Source organism: Nycticebus coucang, chromosome 22 (genome assembly GCF_027406575.1).
Source record: "Nycticebus coucang isolate mNycCou1 chromosome 22, mNycCou1.pri, whole genome shotgun sequence".
Classification (NCBI taxonomy): domain Eukaryota; kingdom Metazoa; phylum Chordata; class Mammalia; order Primates; family Lorisidae; genus Nycticebus; species Nycticebus coucang.
In genome coordinates, this window is record NC_069801.1 from 60,665,835 (window position 1) to 60,683,106 (window position 17,272).

The window sequence follows — 17,272 nt, forward strand, 5'->3', positions numbered from 1 at the left end:
TCTTGCCTCAGCCTCCCAAGTAGCTGGGACTACAGGTACCCGCCAAGGAAATTTAACTTTTTCTGGTAGGTTAACTAATTAAAAGCCCTAAAATGCTTAAATAAAGACAATTTATTACTAACTAGAGTAAACATTATCTACAAATTTTACTTATATTCCCTGCAAATGCTTTCCTGGATTGCATTCTCCAATCTTAGGCTTTTTTTTTTTTCCCCTATTATCCCTTTCAAATGAGGTAAAAGTATAAAAAATTATGTGGGAAAAAGGCAAACCTGTATACTACTTAAGTTTTGCATTATTTCCATGATTTCTTCTGATGATTTCTCAACTCTAGATAGCAGTATCATGAATCTAGGAATGAAGAAAAAAATAGTATTTACACCCAGAGTATTTAAACACAGCAAATCATTTTCAGAGCTTTAATTCTTTTTAAAAACCTTACAGTTTTCTAATCTTCACATATGTAAATGCTCCTCCTTCATTCTTTCACTCCTTTCTATGATTCATTATATATCATCAACTATCCTCTCCAGGTTCCACTTCCCTTTATTCTGTCTGCACAGCTGGCTGTCCCCCTCTCCACAGTGTCGCTGGAGAACGCTGTGCAAGGCTGCTCTCTTACTCACCTTGACCTGAGTCTATGAATCAGTATCACGCAATGACTTTTTTTAAAATAAAAAAGTAATTTTTATGAGTTTAGTATACCTTCATGTGAAAAAAGATAATAGAGTAATTTTTAAATTTGAAAGTAAAGAAAGGAAAGGAAGAAAACTTCCCTTGGAATTCTACTGTTGGAACATACTTTCTGTTAGCATTTTGGAAAAATTCTCCTAGGTTTTTAAAAGGAATTTTATAACCCTATATAAAGCTTTTTAAATGTAATGGCCGTTTTTTGCCACAGTCTGCGTGTCCATAATTGTAAAGGATGCACAATATTTTATCAAGTAAACCTACCAAACATGATATAACCGTTCCCTTATTGTAATTTTAGTTACTTTTCCAATTTTAAGATCCCATAGCATACATGATAATCTATGTCAACACAATCTAATAGAAATATAATGAAAGCCACATATGTAATTTAAAATTTTGTAGCAGCCACATTAAAATGAGTAAAAAGAAAAAGGTAAGCACCCAATATCTAAAATATTATCACTTCAACATGTAATGAATATAAAAATTGAGGTATTTTGAACTTTTCCTTCTCTCGTAAAGTTTAACGTGAGGGTACACACAATCAGGTTACAATATTAGAATCTGTTAGGTAGAATCCCTCTTGTAGTTGTCAAAACATGAAACACTTCGCGCATTTGTGTGTCATCCTCACGTGGGGCCATGCTAATCTTCTCTGTATCATTCCAATTTTAGGATATGGGCTGCTGAAGTGAGCACTGATTTATACTTTTTCAAATCTCATGTGTGCTTTACGATCACAGAAAATCTCATTCCAGACTGGCCACATGTCAAGTGCTTGTTAGAACATGTGGCTCGTGACCACTGTTTTAGACAGCACAAATCTGAAAGAATCAATTTCATGAGAGAACCCAAAAATTCTACTGAAATGCTTTTGAAGATTACATCAATGTTAAACATGAATATTTTTGTGCTAGTAAAAATAAAATATGACATATTAAAATTTTCATGCACGATTTGTGCAGTATTTTTCATCTAAGTAAAATTTATATTTATACAAACAAAAAGTAGAGACATGATAGCATTACGCAAAAACTAAAATTCATGAGGGGACAGTAGAATTATGGATGATTTTCTTCTTTGAAAATTCTCCTTTATTACTGGCTTGGTGCCTATAGCTTAGTGAGTAAGGTGCCAGACACATACACTGTTGCTCGCAGGTTCGAACCCAGCCAGGGCCTGCCGAGCAACAATGACAACTACAACCAAAAATAGCTGGGCGTTGTGGCGGGCACGTGTAGTCTCAGCTACTGGGGAGGCTGAGGCAAGAGCATCACTTTAGCCCAAGAGTTTGAGGTTGCTGTGAGCTGTGATGCCATAGCACTCTCATTAGTGCTCATTAGAACATGTGGCTCAAGACTCTGTCTCAAAAAAATAAAATAAAAATAAGAAAATTTTCCTGTATTATGTATTTTCAATTAAACATCATCTGTCTGAGACCCCAATTGCTTAACAGTGGAACCTCAGTTTAAGAGATGGTGACATAAAGGGATTCCTGCCTTTCTTGTGGGCCTCCAAAAGTCCTATGACTCCCACTCAAGCAGGGAGGCTCCAGCTTCTCCTCCATGATACCAAAACCTACCAAAGGCTACAGCAGTACAAGGTGGAGACAAATAAGCCACTTTGCTGTGAGAAGGATTCTTGGGGGCTTCTTACCTTGCATCTTGTATCCCTTTCCTGAGAGGACTAGAGTGTAAGAGTATTTCCAAATTTGCACTGTATCTTTAAGAGCTGATGGTACTCCCTTTGACCTTCAGGGAATTGTGTGGGAAGGGCCAAGTCCTGCAGGGCTGCTATCTTGAATAATTCCAGTGGGCGCTTACATAGGGTAAGTAAACGGTGCCCCAGCTGTGCAATGCAGGATCCCTGTCAGACCCACCAGCAGCTCTCCCAAATCAAGTTACTGAGAAGCTCAGAAGGTCTTGCTTGAGGACCTTAGAGGGTGTAGGACTAAGTATCAATCATTCGGGGAAGTTATAGTCAAGACATCCTTGATGTGCCCCAGCTACTTTCTCCCACTGCAGGATCCAATAGACTAGTGGACACCCCACCACTTTTCTCATTTGTAATTTATATTTCCTTTACTGTTCTACTCCTCTATTTTCTTCTTCCTAGAGGAAATCAAATTGTTCTCCCACCAAATAGCAACCAAATTACCATGAATTGTCTCACACACGTAACCATCATATAGCTGTTAAATCCTGAGAAACTCAGTAAGTGCGTTACTCCCCACATCTTCTGGATCACTGGAGAAGCCTTCACAATCTTTGGAGATGAACTGCTTGGTAAGCAGATTTTTGGGGAAATGTGGCCACCACTTTCTTCATCCTAGACAAAATGGCACTTCTTATAAACGTATTTTATCCCACTTGTGCTAGAAAGTAAATTTTCATTGCTATCGAGAGCCTTTTTCTGTTTAATGCATGGCTCAAATGCCACTTTGCTGCCCTAAGACCGCGTTACTGGTTGCTTACAGTCCCTCTGTCTTTTTTTTTTTTTTTGAGACAGGAGTCTCACTATGTCACCCTCAGTAAAGTGCCATGGTGTCACAGCTCACAGTAACCTCAAACTCTTGGGCTCAAGTGAGTCTCTTGCCTCAGCCTTCCAAGTACCTGGGACTACAGGCACCCGCCACAATGCCTGAATATTTTTGGTTGTAGTTGTCATTGTTGTTTTGCTGGCCTGGGCTGGATTCAAACCTGCCAGCCTTGGTATATGTGTCTGGTGCCGTAATCACTGTGCTACAGGCACCAAGCCTGTCCCTCCGTCTTTAATATCATCTTGATATCCCTTCACTAATTTATTTCTGAAAACCAACAATCTTTCATCCCTTTGAAGCTGCCTGAAGGATATATTTCCAAGTTCTTTATGGTACAAACTTTCAAAGTCACATTGCTCCCCCTTTCAAGTTGGTGAGTGAAAGGGGTGCTGCTCAGATCTTACAGAATACTGTTCCTTTCTTAAACAGATTTGCCTCTGGTTATACTAAATTACATCAAATTCTTTATCTTATAATGGCCTTTTGAATCATCCAGATGTTTACAAGGCCACTGCACTCAAGATATCCAGGGCTACTGCCGGTTTCATGGGATTCTTACATGGTTTAATCAAACCCTGTATGATGGCCAAGGCATATCATAGCACAATTTAAAAAAATAAGAAATCTTGGTCCTCTGTGAATTAACATTCTCCTTGTTTATCAGTAGAGTAGGTAGTATTTCTCTGGAGAAAACCATGTCAAAAATTCAAGATTTTCAGTGCATTTTCCCCATTTGTTTAGAAGAGTTTCATTGCAAAATTAAGCGTGCTCTAGTGTTCCTCAAGAGTTAATCTTCATTAATCTGAAGACCAGATGAAATTAGATGCTGCAGCCAAATGAAATCCAGGTGAAGCATTAGATATGTCCATTAACTATGCCTTTTAGTCTCTCTATAGTATTTTCTTGTAGAACTAGACCTTCACAACTGTTATTTTGCTCCTGTTCTGGGTTTGTCCTATCCTGATCTCTTTCAATTATTCTCCATTCTTAGGTTCTTTAATTTTCCAGAACTGTCAGAAGAGAGGGACCTCTCGTGACCCAGCACGAGGAGGGAGAGTTGACCTGAGTGGAAAGGTGGGAAATGAAGAAGAGGGACACACACAAGAACAGAATACACACGAGACGAGAGACAGGACGGCATCGGGAGGACTGTGCAGCTGGTGGCTGCAGCCAGCACCTGAGCCATGGAAACAGCTTTATTTATAGTGTCTTTATCTGGTTACATACATCTTAACACATGGGGTAGAGGTCAACCTCAAAGAGGAAAAACTGGCTCAGTGCCCATAGCTCAGTGGGCAGGGCGCTGGCCACATGCACCAGGGCTGGTGGCACCTGGGGCCAGCTAAACAATAATGACAATAATACCAAAAAAATAGCCAGGCGTTGTGGCAGGCACCTATAGTCCCAGCTACTTGGGAGGCTGAAGCAAGAGAGTCACCTGAGCCCAAGAGTTTGAGGTTACTGTGAGTTGTGACAGCACAGCACTCTACCAAGGGTGACATAGTGAGACTCTGTCTCAAAAAAAAAAAAAAAAAAAAGGAAAAGGAAAAACTGTGTGCTTGCCCATAGCAAGGAAAGTATGAATGGGCTAAGTGACTTCTGGCAGGTGAGAAGAATGTTGTTAGAGAAGTGGTTGGGGGTTGCTCTCCAAGCATTTCCCAGGCTGTGGGGGCCCTGCTGCTCTGCTCCCCACACTTAATTTCTCCTTCAAACTATTCAAACTTGTTTTTGTGTTTATTGATCTTATGTGTATCTGCAACTCTGCTGGTGGTTATTAGCTCGAGTAGCTTCTTGTGTATTCTCTGGGATTTTGTACATAGAGGATCGTGTCATATGCAAAACGATTTCAGTTTTATTTCTTCCTTGTCGATTTACATGTCTTTTATTTCTTTTTCTTTTCTAATTGCTGTGGCTAGAATTTCCAGTATGATGCCAACAGCCACGGAGAAAGCAGGCATCCTTGTTTTGTTCCTGATGTTTGGGGGAAGCTTTCAGTCTTCCATGTCAAAAACTTTAAGAAGTTTGAGTAAGTTGAAAATAAGTCTCTTTTAAATACTGGTTTCCCTCTTAGACTTTGCTCATCTACAGTATATAGGTATAACTATATCTTCATCCTAATTTTTGACAAACTTCCCCCTGGAGACCATCACTTTAGCAGAAAGTGATCCTTAAGTCACTTTCTGTTGCATGACTGAATACTTAAAATACAGTAAAGAGAAACTCAGAATACTAAGCAGTGGTTGTCACAAATAAATTATATACATAAAGAAAACAAAAACAATGATAAAAATAAACCAATTCTGGTCAGGTCTGGTGGCTCATGCCCGTAATCCTAGCCATCTGGGAGGTCAAGACTAGCCTAAGAGTGAGACCCCATCTCTATTAAAAATAGAAAAATTAGCTGGGTGTGGTAGCGGGTACCTGCAATCCCAGCTACTTCTGAAACAGAGGCAGAATTGCTTAAGCCTAGGGATTTGAGACTGCTGTGAGCTATGATGATGCCACTGTATTCTGGCCTGGGCAACAGTGTGGGACTCTGACCCTGTCCCCAAAACAACCACCACCACCACAAACCCCAAAATAAAACCAATTCTGGCATAATTCATTCCTATTAAAAAAAAAATATATATATTTTTTAAGCACAGAAATAAAATATACACATCTAAAAAAGTTACCCTCCTGCCTCTAAGAGAATAAGCCGGTGATTAAAAATAAGTCCTATACAACATGTGGGATCCTTGTGATGGAGTTGTTCTCGTAGTGGGGGATACAAAAACCTGCATGTGATACAAGTGCACAGAAGGAGAAACACAGGACAGGTGTCTGTAGAACAGAGGAAATCTAAATGAGAGCAGTGGCTGGTGTCAAGGTCAATCCCTCAGACACAATATTGTACTACAGTTCTGAAAGATATTATCAAGTCAGGAAACCAGGACAAAGGCATACACATTCTGGATTTTACTTCTCCCCACAGCAAGTGAATCTACAATCATCTGAAAATGAAAAGTTTAATGAAATAAACCTTACAGAGGGATAGTCACCATATGCATTTTCAGAGCACTGCTGGTGGCAGCAGCAAACTGCGAGGAAGAAAAGCCAATGGCAGTGAATGAGTATTTTCCTTGCATAATGTAGAGGATATGGAAGCTCACCTAAAATGTGAATGTGGAGGCCAGGCGCCGTGGCTCAGGCCTGTAATCCCAGCACTCTGGGAGGCCAAGGCGAGTGGATTGCCTGAGCTCACAGGTTCAAGACCACCCTGAGCAAGAGCAAGACCCTGTCTCTAAAAATAGCCAGACTTTGAGGAGGGCGTCTAGTCCCAGCTGAGGCTGGAGAATCATTTGAGCCCAAGAGTTTGAGGTTGCTGTGAGCTGTGACACCATGGCACTCTACCAAGGGTGACAAAGTGATACTCTGACACCAAAAAAACCCCACACAAACAAACAAACAAAAAAAAACCAACATGTAGGTGTTTTTGTTAATGAAGGGCATTACTGACATGCCACCAACTGCTTATTTTCTGAAGAAAAAACTTTAAACCTAGAATGTGGAATGACATTTTCCTGCTGGGAGAATTCCTACATTTAAAATTCAAGTTAATTAATAGAGAGCGACTTCAGGATAAGTGAAAAAAGCAAAGTGCAAAGGAGTATATATTGGGCATGCCATCTTTTGTACAAAAGAAATAAGAAAAAATAAACGAAACTACTTAATTTATAAAAGTAAAACCATGAAAGGTAAATAAGAAACCAATGACTTTAGTTACCCACAAGGAGTAGGAAGAAGCAATGGGGGAGGGAGCAACACTTTTCTGAGTGCACCTTTTTGGATGGCTTTGACTTTCAGAGCAGTGTCAATATTTTACATAGTCAAAAAACAATGTCCAAAAGGATGAGAAAAAAGCAAAATCAAATACTCACAGAAACAAAAGAATCTAGTTCAAATAGCTAATTCTCTTTTTTTTTTTCTGAGACAGAGTCTCTGTCACCCTGGGTAGAGTATTGTGGCATCACAGCTCACAGCACTCCAACTCTTGGGCTCAAGCGATTCTCTTGCCTCAGCCTCCCAAGTAGCTGGGACTACAGGCGCCCGCCACAATGCCTGGCGATTTTTAGAGACGGGGTCTTGCTCTTGCTCAGGCTGGTCTCCAGTTCCTCAACTCAGGCAATCCACCTGCCTTGGCCTCCCATGGGAGAGTGCAGGATTACAGGCGTGAACCACCATGCCAGGCAAAATAAGAATTTTTAAAAAGGTATGAAATTTTTTGGTAGAAAAAGCAAAAAAGTATGTGATTCAATTATTCAGCTTTTAAGTGAAACTTACAACAGAAATCACAAACAGAATTATGAAAGTTAAAATTGTAAAATGATAGATCCATTAATTATTTCAATGAAAATATTTTGCCAAAATACTTTTTTTTTTTTTTAAAGAAATAAAATCTTTTGGGCAGTGTCAATAGCTCAGTGGGCAAGGCGCTAGCTACATACAACAACTGCAACAACAAAAAAAATGGCCGGGCGTTGTGGCAGGCGCCTGTAGTCCCAGCTACTTGGGAGGCTGAGGCTAGAGAATCACTTGAGCCCAAGAGTTGAGAGATTGCTTTGAGCTGTGACACCACGACACTCTACCCAGGGTGACAGCTTGAGACTCTGTCACCAAAAAAAAAAAATTTTATCTGGAGTATATAAACAACCTACTGAAGACAGAACATATTCTGGGCATGGTGATCCCCTTCTTTGACCAGGCAACTGAATGGGGACTCAGGTTTTGATCTCCTCCTTTTCTGTCACACAGATTAATTTTGAAAAAAGGACATAGCATTCTGAAAATAATTTTAATTTTATTGCTAGACAATATACTTACATAGAAAATTGTGACTAATAATTGTGACTAGCCTTTAAAAATAAATTTATTTAGAAACTTGTTCTACTGGGTGGCGCCTGTCGCTCAGTCAGTGGGTAGGGCGTTGGCCCCATATACCAAGGGTGGCAGGTTAAACCCGGCCCAGGCCAAACTGCAACAAAAAAATAGCCGGACATTGTGGCAGGCAGCTGTAGTCCCAGCTACTCGGGAGGCTGAGGCAAGAGAATTGCCTAAGCCCAGGAGTTGGAAGTTGCTGTGAGTTGTGACGCCACAGCACTCTACCCAGGGCGATAAAATGAGACTCTTGTCTCTACAACAAAAAAAAAAAAAAAGGAAAAGAAACAATCTTGTTCTATCATGCTTTATTCTCATCATTAATATTTACTGAGCACTCATGGCAGAAGACTATTTGTTCTGATTGACTAAGAATATATTTTCAAGCCTGGCTTATTATACCCTCAATGAATCCCCAACAATAAAAAAAAAAAAAAGAAATAGCCGGGTATTGTGGTGGGTGCCTGTAGTCCCAACTACTTGGGAGGCTGAGTTGAGAGAATCACTTGAGCAGAAGAGTTAGAGATTGCTGTAAGCTATGATGCCACAGCACTCTACCAAGGGCAACAAAGTGAGACCCTGTCTCAAAAAATAAAATAAAATAAAAATAAAGGAAAAACATCAAAACTCCTCACAAAAGACCAAAATCTTAGGACCTTACTGCTTCCAGTCACAATGTAATTGAGCACTCAAAAAAATATGTGTATAATACAAATAAAGTTCTCTTTGAATGCCCCCCCCAAAAAGAATATATTTTCAAAGCATCCTACTTTACAAATTATAGTTAGTTATCTTCTAGTTTTACAGAAATCTAACCATTAGCCATATTTATAGGTCATACTGGCTATGATAATGCCACTGTGTTCTAGTAACTTACTGATGTGCCTGTCTCCTATCCTCCCAGGACACTGTAATGTAAACGCCTCAAGGAACAAAACAGGTTTTAGTCATCTGTATAGCCTCAGCATCCAACACAATTATTTGGCATCAATACGCATGTTATTTCTATTTTTTATTTTAGTTATCACTGATATGGGGATCACAAGCTGAGACCAAGTGTCAGCAGAAGTTAATTGACCCTAAGAGATATTTATAAGTTGTCTTCTTGATAGTATCAGGGTATATACTAATCTAATACCTTCACCCTTATGTTTCACAGAGTACTCGTAATTCTGGGAATAGAGATGTGGGGAAGGGGTTTCCACGGTCAAATAGATTTGAAAAATTATTGGGTTAAATCAAGTCGAAAAAAGGTTTTACTTCAAAACTTAAGAATTTAAGTTAGCTAGTGGTTTTCACCAGAGGACAATTTGGCCCTCTAGGAAATATTTGGCAATGTCTGGAGACATTTTGATTCTGACAAGTGTTGGGGAGAGGGAGAATGCTACTGGTGTGTAATGGGTAGAAGCCAGGAATGCTGTTCAATGTCCTATAATATATCAAATAGTCTCTACCGCAAAGAACACCCAGCTCCCAAGTCAACAGTGCTGAGGCTGAGAAGCCCTGAAGTAACCTAATGTACGGTATTAAACTTCTTTTACCAGTGAAAGACTAAAGGTAGATTTATTTACCTTTTAAGGGAAAAGGGGGGAATTTATTGGAAGAATAGTATCTCGCACAAATAAAGGAAAGCTGAGATTCAGCAAGGCTTCCAGATGAACAGGAGGAAGAAACCAGAAGACAAAAAAGGACTGTCCACGTCCCCCTTCTCTGTGGCATCTTCTCTCTCTCCTGCTGCAAAGCAGTTCATCTGAATGGTGACGGACACAGACACTAAGAACAGGTCTGCCTGAAGATCTCCATCCGAGAAGTAGTCTCTTTTCCCACCTCTGACTGTGAAACAACTAACTGACTGGGCTCTATGACTGGGTGTAGGTCAGGCTGCCTGCCCTGAACCAATCAACTTTCCAGACAGTGGGGTTATATAAGAACTTGCTATCTCATGATAAAGAGCCACGTTACCAGAACAGAGTAAGCAGTGATGTAAAAAATGCTAATTCCAGCAGGAAAAGATGTTGGGTAGACAAAATCAGACGGTGTATCATGGTATCAGTTACTCTAGCACTTTGATGAAACAAAGTCTGCCCCCAGATGTGAAGCTCTGTAAACTTCAGTCGTTACTTCACCTCCCTACTCTTTAGTTTCTTCCCCTGTGTAAGGACGGTGACATTTACCTACCTCACCTGGTTGCTGAGAGGATGATAACTGATAATGTGCACAACTGCTAGCTCTTATTGCCCATGTCTGCTTATAATGCTTTGTGAATCTTTAAGGGGACATATCTCCTTTTGTCTTATCTCTTTGGACACCTGTGAACATCTCTAGAGATACATGTACCAATGTCCTATAGAACAGCTTGGAAGATGTTGTAATGCAATCCATACCAGGCTGTGCAGTCTGAAAGTTAGAAGTTAATCAATTACATAACATGGCTGAAGAAACTGCTGTTGTTGTCTAAGACTTTTTTATAGGACAGCTTAGTGGTCTATTGGTGTAGAAATAAAAGAAGGAATAAAGTACATATTAAGTGTACAGTCCATTCCATTTTCATAAACTAAACATATATGGGCAATCAGTATCCAGATCAAGAAAAAGAACATTACTAGCACTCCAGAAACTAAGAACATTAGTTACCCTAACTTCTTTTATTTTTGTACTTTATGCAAATGTATTATATAATATGCAGTCTTTTTTCTCTAGTTTTCCCCACTCAACATTGTATTTGTGACTGTCAGCCACATCACTGCTTCCAGCAGATCACTGTCACCACAGTCCATTATTCAGCTTTTGATGGGCATCTGGGTATTTCCAAACCTGAGGCTACTATGCATTAGGCTGCAATGTACATTATGATCCTTGGAGTAGAATTTCTAAGCCATTAGGTTGTGCCTATATCCAGATTTAGATGTTGCCAAATAGTTTTCCAAAGTGGTTTTTACACTTACAACCAGAATTTTAAGAGAATCGCAGTTGCTCCACATCCTCACCCTGGAGGGAAATCTACCCAGTACTCTTCCTCCTCTATTCTGGCCATTCCAGGGAAGATGCAGTGGGAGTTCAGGGGGTTTGAATCTGCATTCTGTTTCCCAGCTGAACACCTTCTCTTTGAGAAGTGCCAGTGCAAATCTTTTGTCCATTATTCCATCAGATGTCATGCAAATATCTTTTCACACTCTGTGGGCTGTATTTTTACACTCTAAAATGCTGCTTCTTCTTTTTTTATTTTTCCAATTGAGACAGAGTCTCACTTTGTCACCCTCAGTAGAGTGCCAAGGAGTCATAGCTCACGACAACCTCCAATTCTTGGGCTCAAGCGATCCTCTTGCCTCAGCCTCCCTAGTAGCTGAGACTACAGGCCACCCGGCACAATCCCTGGCTAATTTTTGTTGTTGTTGTTTTTGTTTGGCAGGCCTGGGCCGGGTTCAAATCCACCAGCCCTGAAGCTTGTGGCTGGTGCCCTAACCACTGAGCATGGGCACCATCCTAAAATGCTTCTTTTTAAAAAAAGTTGTAAAACAATATAATTTATCAATATTTCTCTTTTATGGTTGGTACTTGACCTACTCCTATGTTATAAAAAGCTGTCCTGGGCGACGCCTGTGGCTCAGTAGGTAAGGCGCCGGCCCCATATACCGAGGGTGGCGGGTTCAAACCCGCCCCGGCTGAACTGCAACCAAAAAATAGCCGGGCATTGTGGCGGGCGCCTGTAGTCCCAGCTGCTTGGGAGGCCTAGGCAGGAGAATCGCTTAAGCCCAGGAGTTGGAGGTTGCTGTGAGCTGTGTGAGGCCATGGCACTCTACCGAGGGCCATAAAGTGAGACCCTGTCTCTACAAAAAAAAAAAAAAGCTGTCCTATATTTCCCCTAAACGTTTTTTTTCTTTTACCTTTCACAGTCAGGCCTACGGTCCATGTGGAATTGATTTTTGTGTGTGGTATGAGGTACGGGTCCAAACACGATTTTCCCCATACTGATAGCCAAGTGACAGCACTGTCTTTTATGGAAGATGTCAGGTAGGCAGAAATGCCTCTATTTTGCAGAAAGAAAATACATACAGCTAATCTAGCTAAATGAAAATATTTTTTCAAAACATGTTACTTCCTTAATTCTAAATGTTAGATTACCAAATATCCTTAAAGAACTTTTTTTCTGTGAACGGAATGACTTTCAGAGGAGGGTACCCTGAAAAAGTAACTGCTATCAGATGTTCTATCAATAAAGTTCTCATAATAAAACAGCAACCCTATTATACACATTTCTCCTGAGACTGATTAGCAAAGTTTAATTTTTCATGCTCTTGTATCTTACACGTGAGTTTCTACATTTGTATATGGTATAGGACCAAACACTGAATCTAAAGTGACTGCCCCAAGTACTGCAGACCCAGGAAACGTGCTACAAGTTGGCACCTCCTTTCTGGCATCTCTAGCTGGCTGCTGGCATGCAGGCCTTCTGGGTTCCAATCTCTCACTCTGCTGGCTCCACCACACTCCCAGCTCCACATGGAACCACCTATTTGTTAGACATCACGTTCCCAGTGTGTTACTTCTCCATCCATACCAATCTGAAATGAGTGGTTCTCTTCAGTTTTACCCGACGCTTGTCTAGTATGCATACATAGGGAACTGGGATCAGAGAATATTAAAATCAAGCATCCCATAGAACTGGGATCAGAGAATATTAAAATCAAGCATCCTATATCACCAATATGTGAGTACTAAAAAGCACAGAGTCTATATTTCTTTAAGAAAGAATATTTTAGTTAAGGAACAAACCATTTCTAAAATGATTTATCTTAAATTATCATGTTAACAACCATGAACTTCTTCCTGCAAGACACAAATAAGTAGTTTCAAAAACAACAAACTTACTCATCATTGTCTTCTGTGGTAGATTCTTCTCGTTCAGTTAAGTTGTGATGATTCAATTTTTTTCTCTTTCCTATGTGTATGTGTAATAAAGAAGGACATTAACTTAAGAGAGAAATCATTAAATTTTAAATAGAATTTAGATCACCAAATAACACGCACACACACACACACACACTCATGTATATAGTGTGTGTCAGGGAAGAAGGGACCTCTACTTGCTATGCTATGAAGGACTGTAGCTGTTCACAGGCCAGTCCTGCTATTCATCAACTCCATTTCTGACCCAGACTGGTTCACCCTTCCCTTCAGCACCCTGGAAAGACCAGCTCGTAGGAGGTGACCCGATTGGCATGCCCATTATAGCCTAGAAGTCCTGGGCTCAAGTGATCTCCCACCTCAACCTCCAAAGTAGTTCGGACTATAGGCAAGTGCCACCATGCCTGGCAGACTGCCAAATTTTAAACAGAAAACAAAAAGGTGGACTATGAAAAGAAAAAGTATCCTATTAAGTTTTTCTCATTTTTTTAACACATGAAGATACTAATATAGAAAAAACAATCTTTTGAGTTTCCTTTGGGGTTTGGTATATTAAAGAGAAAACTAGAGAAGGGCAATGTGATTAACATAATTATGTTAAAATCCACTACTAAGCTTTACCAGATAAAGGCTATTTCCATCAACAATTTCATTCAAAAATATCGTATTAAGGCTTCTAGTTTGCATTATTTCACCCCTACTTTTTAACTCAAGTTAACAAAGGATTGTGATACTAATACCTAGAAAACAGTTAAGGTTCTTAATGATATCAGAGTAAAATAAATTTGATTTTAGGAATAAAAAATACCTGGCTTCTCATTTTTTTAATTGACAAATAAAACTTATATGTATTGTAGAATACATGTTCTGATATAGGTATACATAGTGAAATGACTAAATCAAACTGGTTAATATTATCTATTAGCTCAGATACTTAGCTTTTCATTATGGTGAGAGCAATTAAAATCTACTGTTAGCAACTTTCAACTATATTATACATTGTTATTTACTACAGTCACTACATTATACAAGACATCTCCTGAACTTATTCCTCCCATCTAATGAATATTTTTTTATCTTTGATCAACTTCTGCCTAAGCCCTCCTAGCACTAACCCCTGGTAAAGACCTTTCTGCTCTCTGCTCTGAGTTTGACTGCTTTAGACTCTACATACAAGTTATATCATCACACGGTACCTTGTCCAGCTTACTTCATTTAATATAATGTCCTCCAAATTCATTCATATTGTTCCAAATGGCTGATTTCTCTCTTTCCAAAAACTTAATAGTACTCCATTGTGACACATATTACATTTCCCTTATTCAGTCATCTGTTGACAGACACTTAGGTTGACTCATATCTTGGCTATTGTGAATACTGCCGCAATGAACACGGGTGTGCAGACATCTCTCTGACAACTGACTTGACAACCTAGCGGGTGGATTGCTGGATCATACACTAGTTCTACTTTAAATATTTGAGGACTCAAATCTTTCAGTTCACGTTTATTTAGTAAATACTCAGAAAGATCTTTATAGTACCTATCAAAATATATCACTCCTTAAAGTATTTCAGGGAATAATAAATAAGTGGTTACATTCCATTTAAAATGGTATGTAGTTATCTAAGTCCATGGTTTATCTAAACTTTTATAAACTTCACAAGTGACAGAAACACAAATGAAGACACTGTATGTAACTAAGTCATAATTCCTCAAATGTCTGCAGGGTTGAAGTGTAAATTAGATGTTATAATTCTAAGAGTTTTCACTTATCAGCGGCCAGGCAGACCTTAAAACTAGTTAGTGGTTTGTTCTAGAGTATTTTATAGTACTAATACTTTAAACATATTTGGTGTACAATAAGCCAGTGTTTGAGGACAGATTGCTGCAGTTCAGATTTTTAATTTCATATATACTGCCTTTTTATAAATGTTTATTGAATGAATAAACAAGCAAATCAATGAATAACCCAAACTCTTAACTAACATGAAAATGTTAATAGAACCACATTCTGGCTCACTCCTGTAATCCTATCTGGCTCACTCCTGTAATCCTAACACTCTGGGAAACCAAAGTGGGAAGAATGCTTGAGCTCAGATGTTTGAGACCAGCCTGAGCAAGAGACCCCATCTCTACTAAAAATAGAAAAACTAGCTAAGCATTGTGGCAGGAACCTGTAGTCCCAGCTACTTAGGAGGCTGAGGCAAGAGGATTGCTAGAACCCAGGATTCTAGGTTGCTATGAGCCATAATGATGCTGCTGTACTCTACCTGGGGCAATAGAGCAAGCTTCTGCCTCAAAAAAAATTTTTAGTGAGATAATTGATATTCACTTTTTTCATACTAAGTCTTTAAACAGGTGCAGACTTTATACTTACAGCACATTTCAATTCAGACTAGCCAAATTCCAAAAGCTCAGTGTCCACATGTGCTGGGTAGTGTAACTCTACAGAACACTGCAAAGGGTGCAATGCTTCTAGAGGAAACAAAACACAGGCAGTCCCGGGTTAAGAACAAGATAGGTTCTGTAGGTTCGCTCTTGAGGTGAATTTGTATGTAGGTTGGAACAGGTACATCTACCCACTACCTGTAACAGCCTCCATTCAAGTTGTGTGTAGGCCAGATGTTTGTGACCCAGGGACTGCCTGCACACATGTAATATAAAGGTGATTTCTTTAATTTTTCAAGTATAATTTATTACTATATTAAGAAACATATTATTACTAGAACAGATTTGCCAATGCTAGCTTATCTTTTTTTCCTTTGTTTAATTTATATGCTGTTACTCTCACTTGTTCCTACAACTAGGGAAAAAGCTTATTTATTTAAAGTACAATTCCTAATCTCTAGTACTTACAATTTCACTGAGTAAATTGGCTTAGAAACTGATTAACAATAATTTCCTTCCCTGGAAATTTGGACCTATGCCTTCTTTCTCCCACCAAAATCCTCTCATAACTAGTTATCTTAAAATATCCTCTAACAGCAAAAAGAGAAATGCTTATGATTTAGAAATTTTGCTAAAGTACTATTTATATCTCCTGTTTATTAACATTTCATTAATTGAAAAGTCCGCATCCCTAAATTATAAAAAGAATAAATTAATATGCTTAAAAGTTAACTTAATAAAGGATGTAAGCGACAAAGAGTAACAATATTTCACTTTTGTTTTTAGAAAACTTTGGAGAAATAAATATATTAAAAATCTCTCATGGAAAAAAAAAAAAAATCAAGGAAACCACAACATTCATACATTAAACCTTCAATTCAGAAAATCCTTGCCTAAAGGGCAATACTAAGTCCTGAATCGTGTACTGTGTGTCTGCTTTCAGCAAAGCTCCAAGATTAAGTATTAAATTACTCTGCTCCCTTAACCTATAATTCATCTTCTCACTTCAGCACCAGTAGTCAGTAACATTAGGTGAGAAACAGGAAAGAATGCTTTATTTGAAGATTCACCAGGTGTTCAATGCCTTTCTAAACATTTTTAAATTATAAAAACTTGAACTGCTAACTGTTATCTGTTAAAACACTAAAATTTGAGCAGCAAGAACAAACATACAGGTTTTTAAATCTTTAATACAAATTAGGTTGTAGACCACATTAAGAAATATTCGGCTCATATATTTCAAACTGCTCATCATAGATTTAAGGAGACAGTAGTTTACCTGTTCTTCTGCAATAAATACTGTTCATTCCCTTTCTCATTAAAAAAAAACAAAAACAAAAACAAAACAAAATCAGCATTGTTGGAGACCCACCACTCTGTTGGCTTTTGATTCAACTGCCTTTCTTTATTAGCTCCGTTTTCTATTTAATGATTTCTGTGCATATCTTTAGTATTTCCACTCTATTTTGTTCATTGTGTTCCTCTTAAGTTTTTCTCTTTAGATTACAATCATTTTTCCTTTATAATGTAGTCATGTTCAGTATAACGATGTTTTTGACCAACAGACCACACATGCAACAGTGGTCCCGTAAGATTATAACACCATAATTTACTGTTCCTTTCCATAAATACTACTATGTTACAGTTCTCAGTAGAATAACATGCTACATAGGCTTTCAGCCTCAATGCAACAGGCTCTACCACAATGAAATTGCCTAACACATTTCTCAGAAGTAGCCCTGCCATTAAGTGACATGTAACTACATATGCATTTGTAAGTACAGTTGGCCCTTCGTATCTGTGGGGTTCCACGTCCACAGATCAACTAT

General features: G+C 38.8%; 1 protein-coding gene and 1 non-coding gene across 4 annotated transcripts in view; both read right to left on the reverse strand.

Annotated features, from left to right (window-relative positions):
- Positions 1–17,272, reverse strand: part of ITGB3BP (integrin subunit beta 3 binding protein) — a 65,021-nt gene that overhangs the window by 17,856 nt on the left and 29,893 nt on the right. For all 3 annotated transcript variants that reach the window (XM_053576425.1, XM_053576423.1, XM_053576424.1), the window contains 2 exons: positions 13,019–13,088; positions 273–351 (listed from right to left, as the gene is read on the reverse strand). In XM_053576425.1, coding sequence (XP_053432400.1) covers positions 273–351; positions 13,019–13,088 — 149 coding nt within the window. The remainder of the gene's footprint in view (positions 1–272; positions 352–13,018; positions 13,089–17,272) is intronic.
- On the reverse strand, positions 1,287–1,392 carry LOC128575651 (U6 spliceosomal RNA). Its single transcript, XR_008377074.1, has one exon. It is a non-coding gene; the product is annotated as a U6 spliceosomal RNA (small nuclear RNA).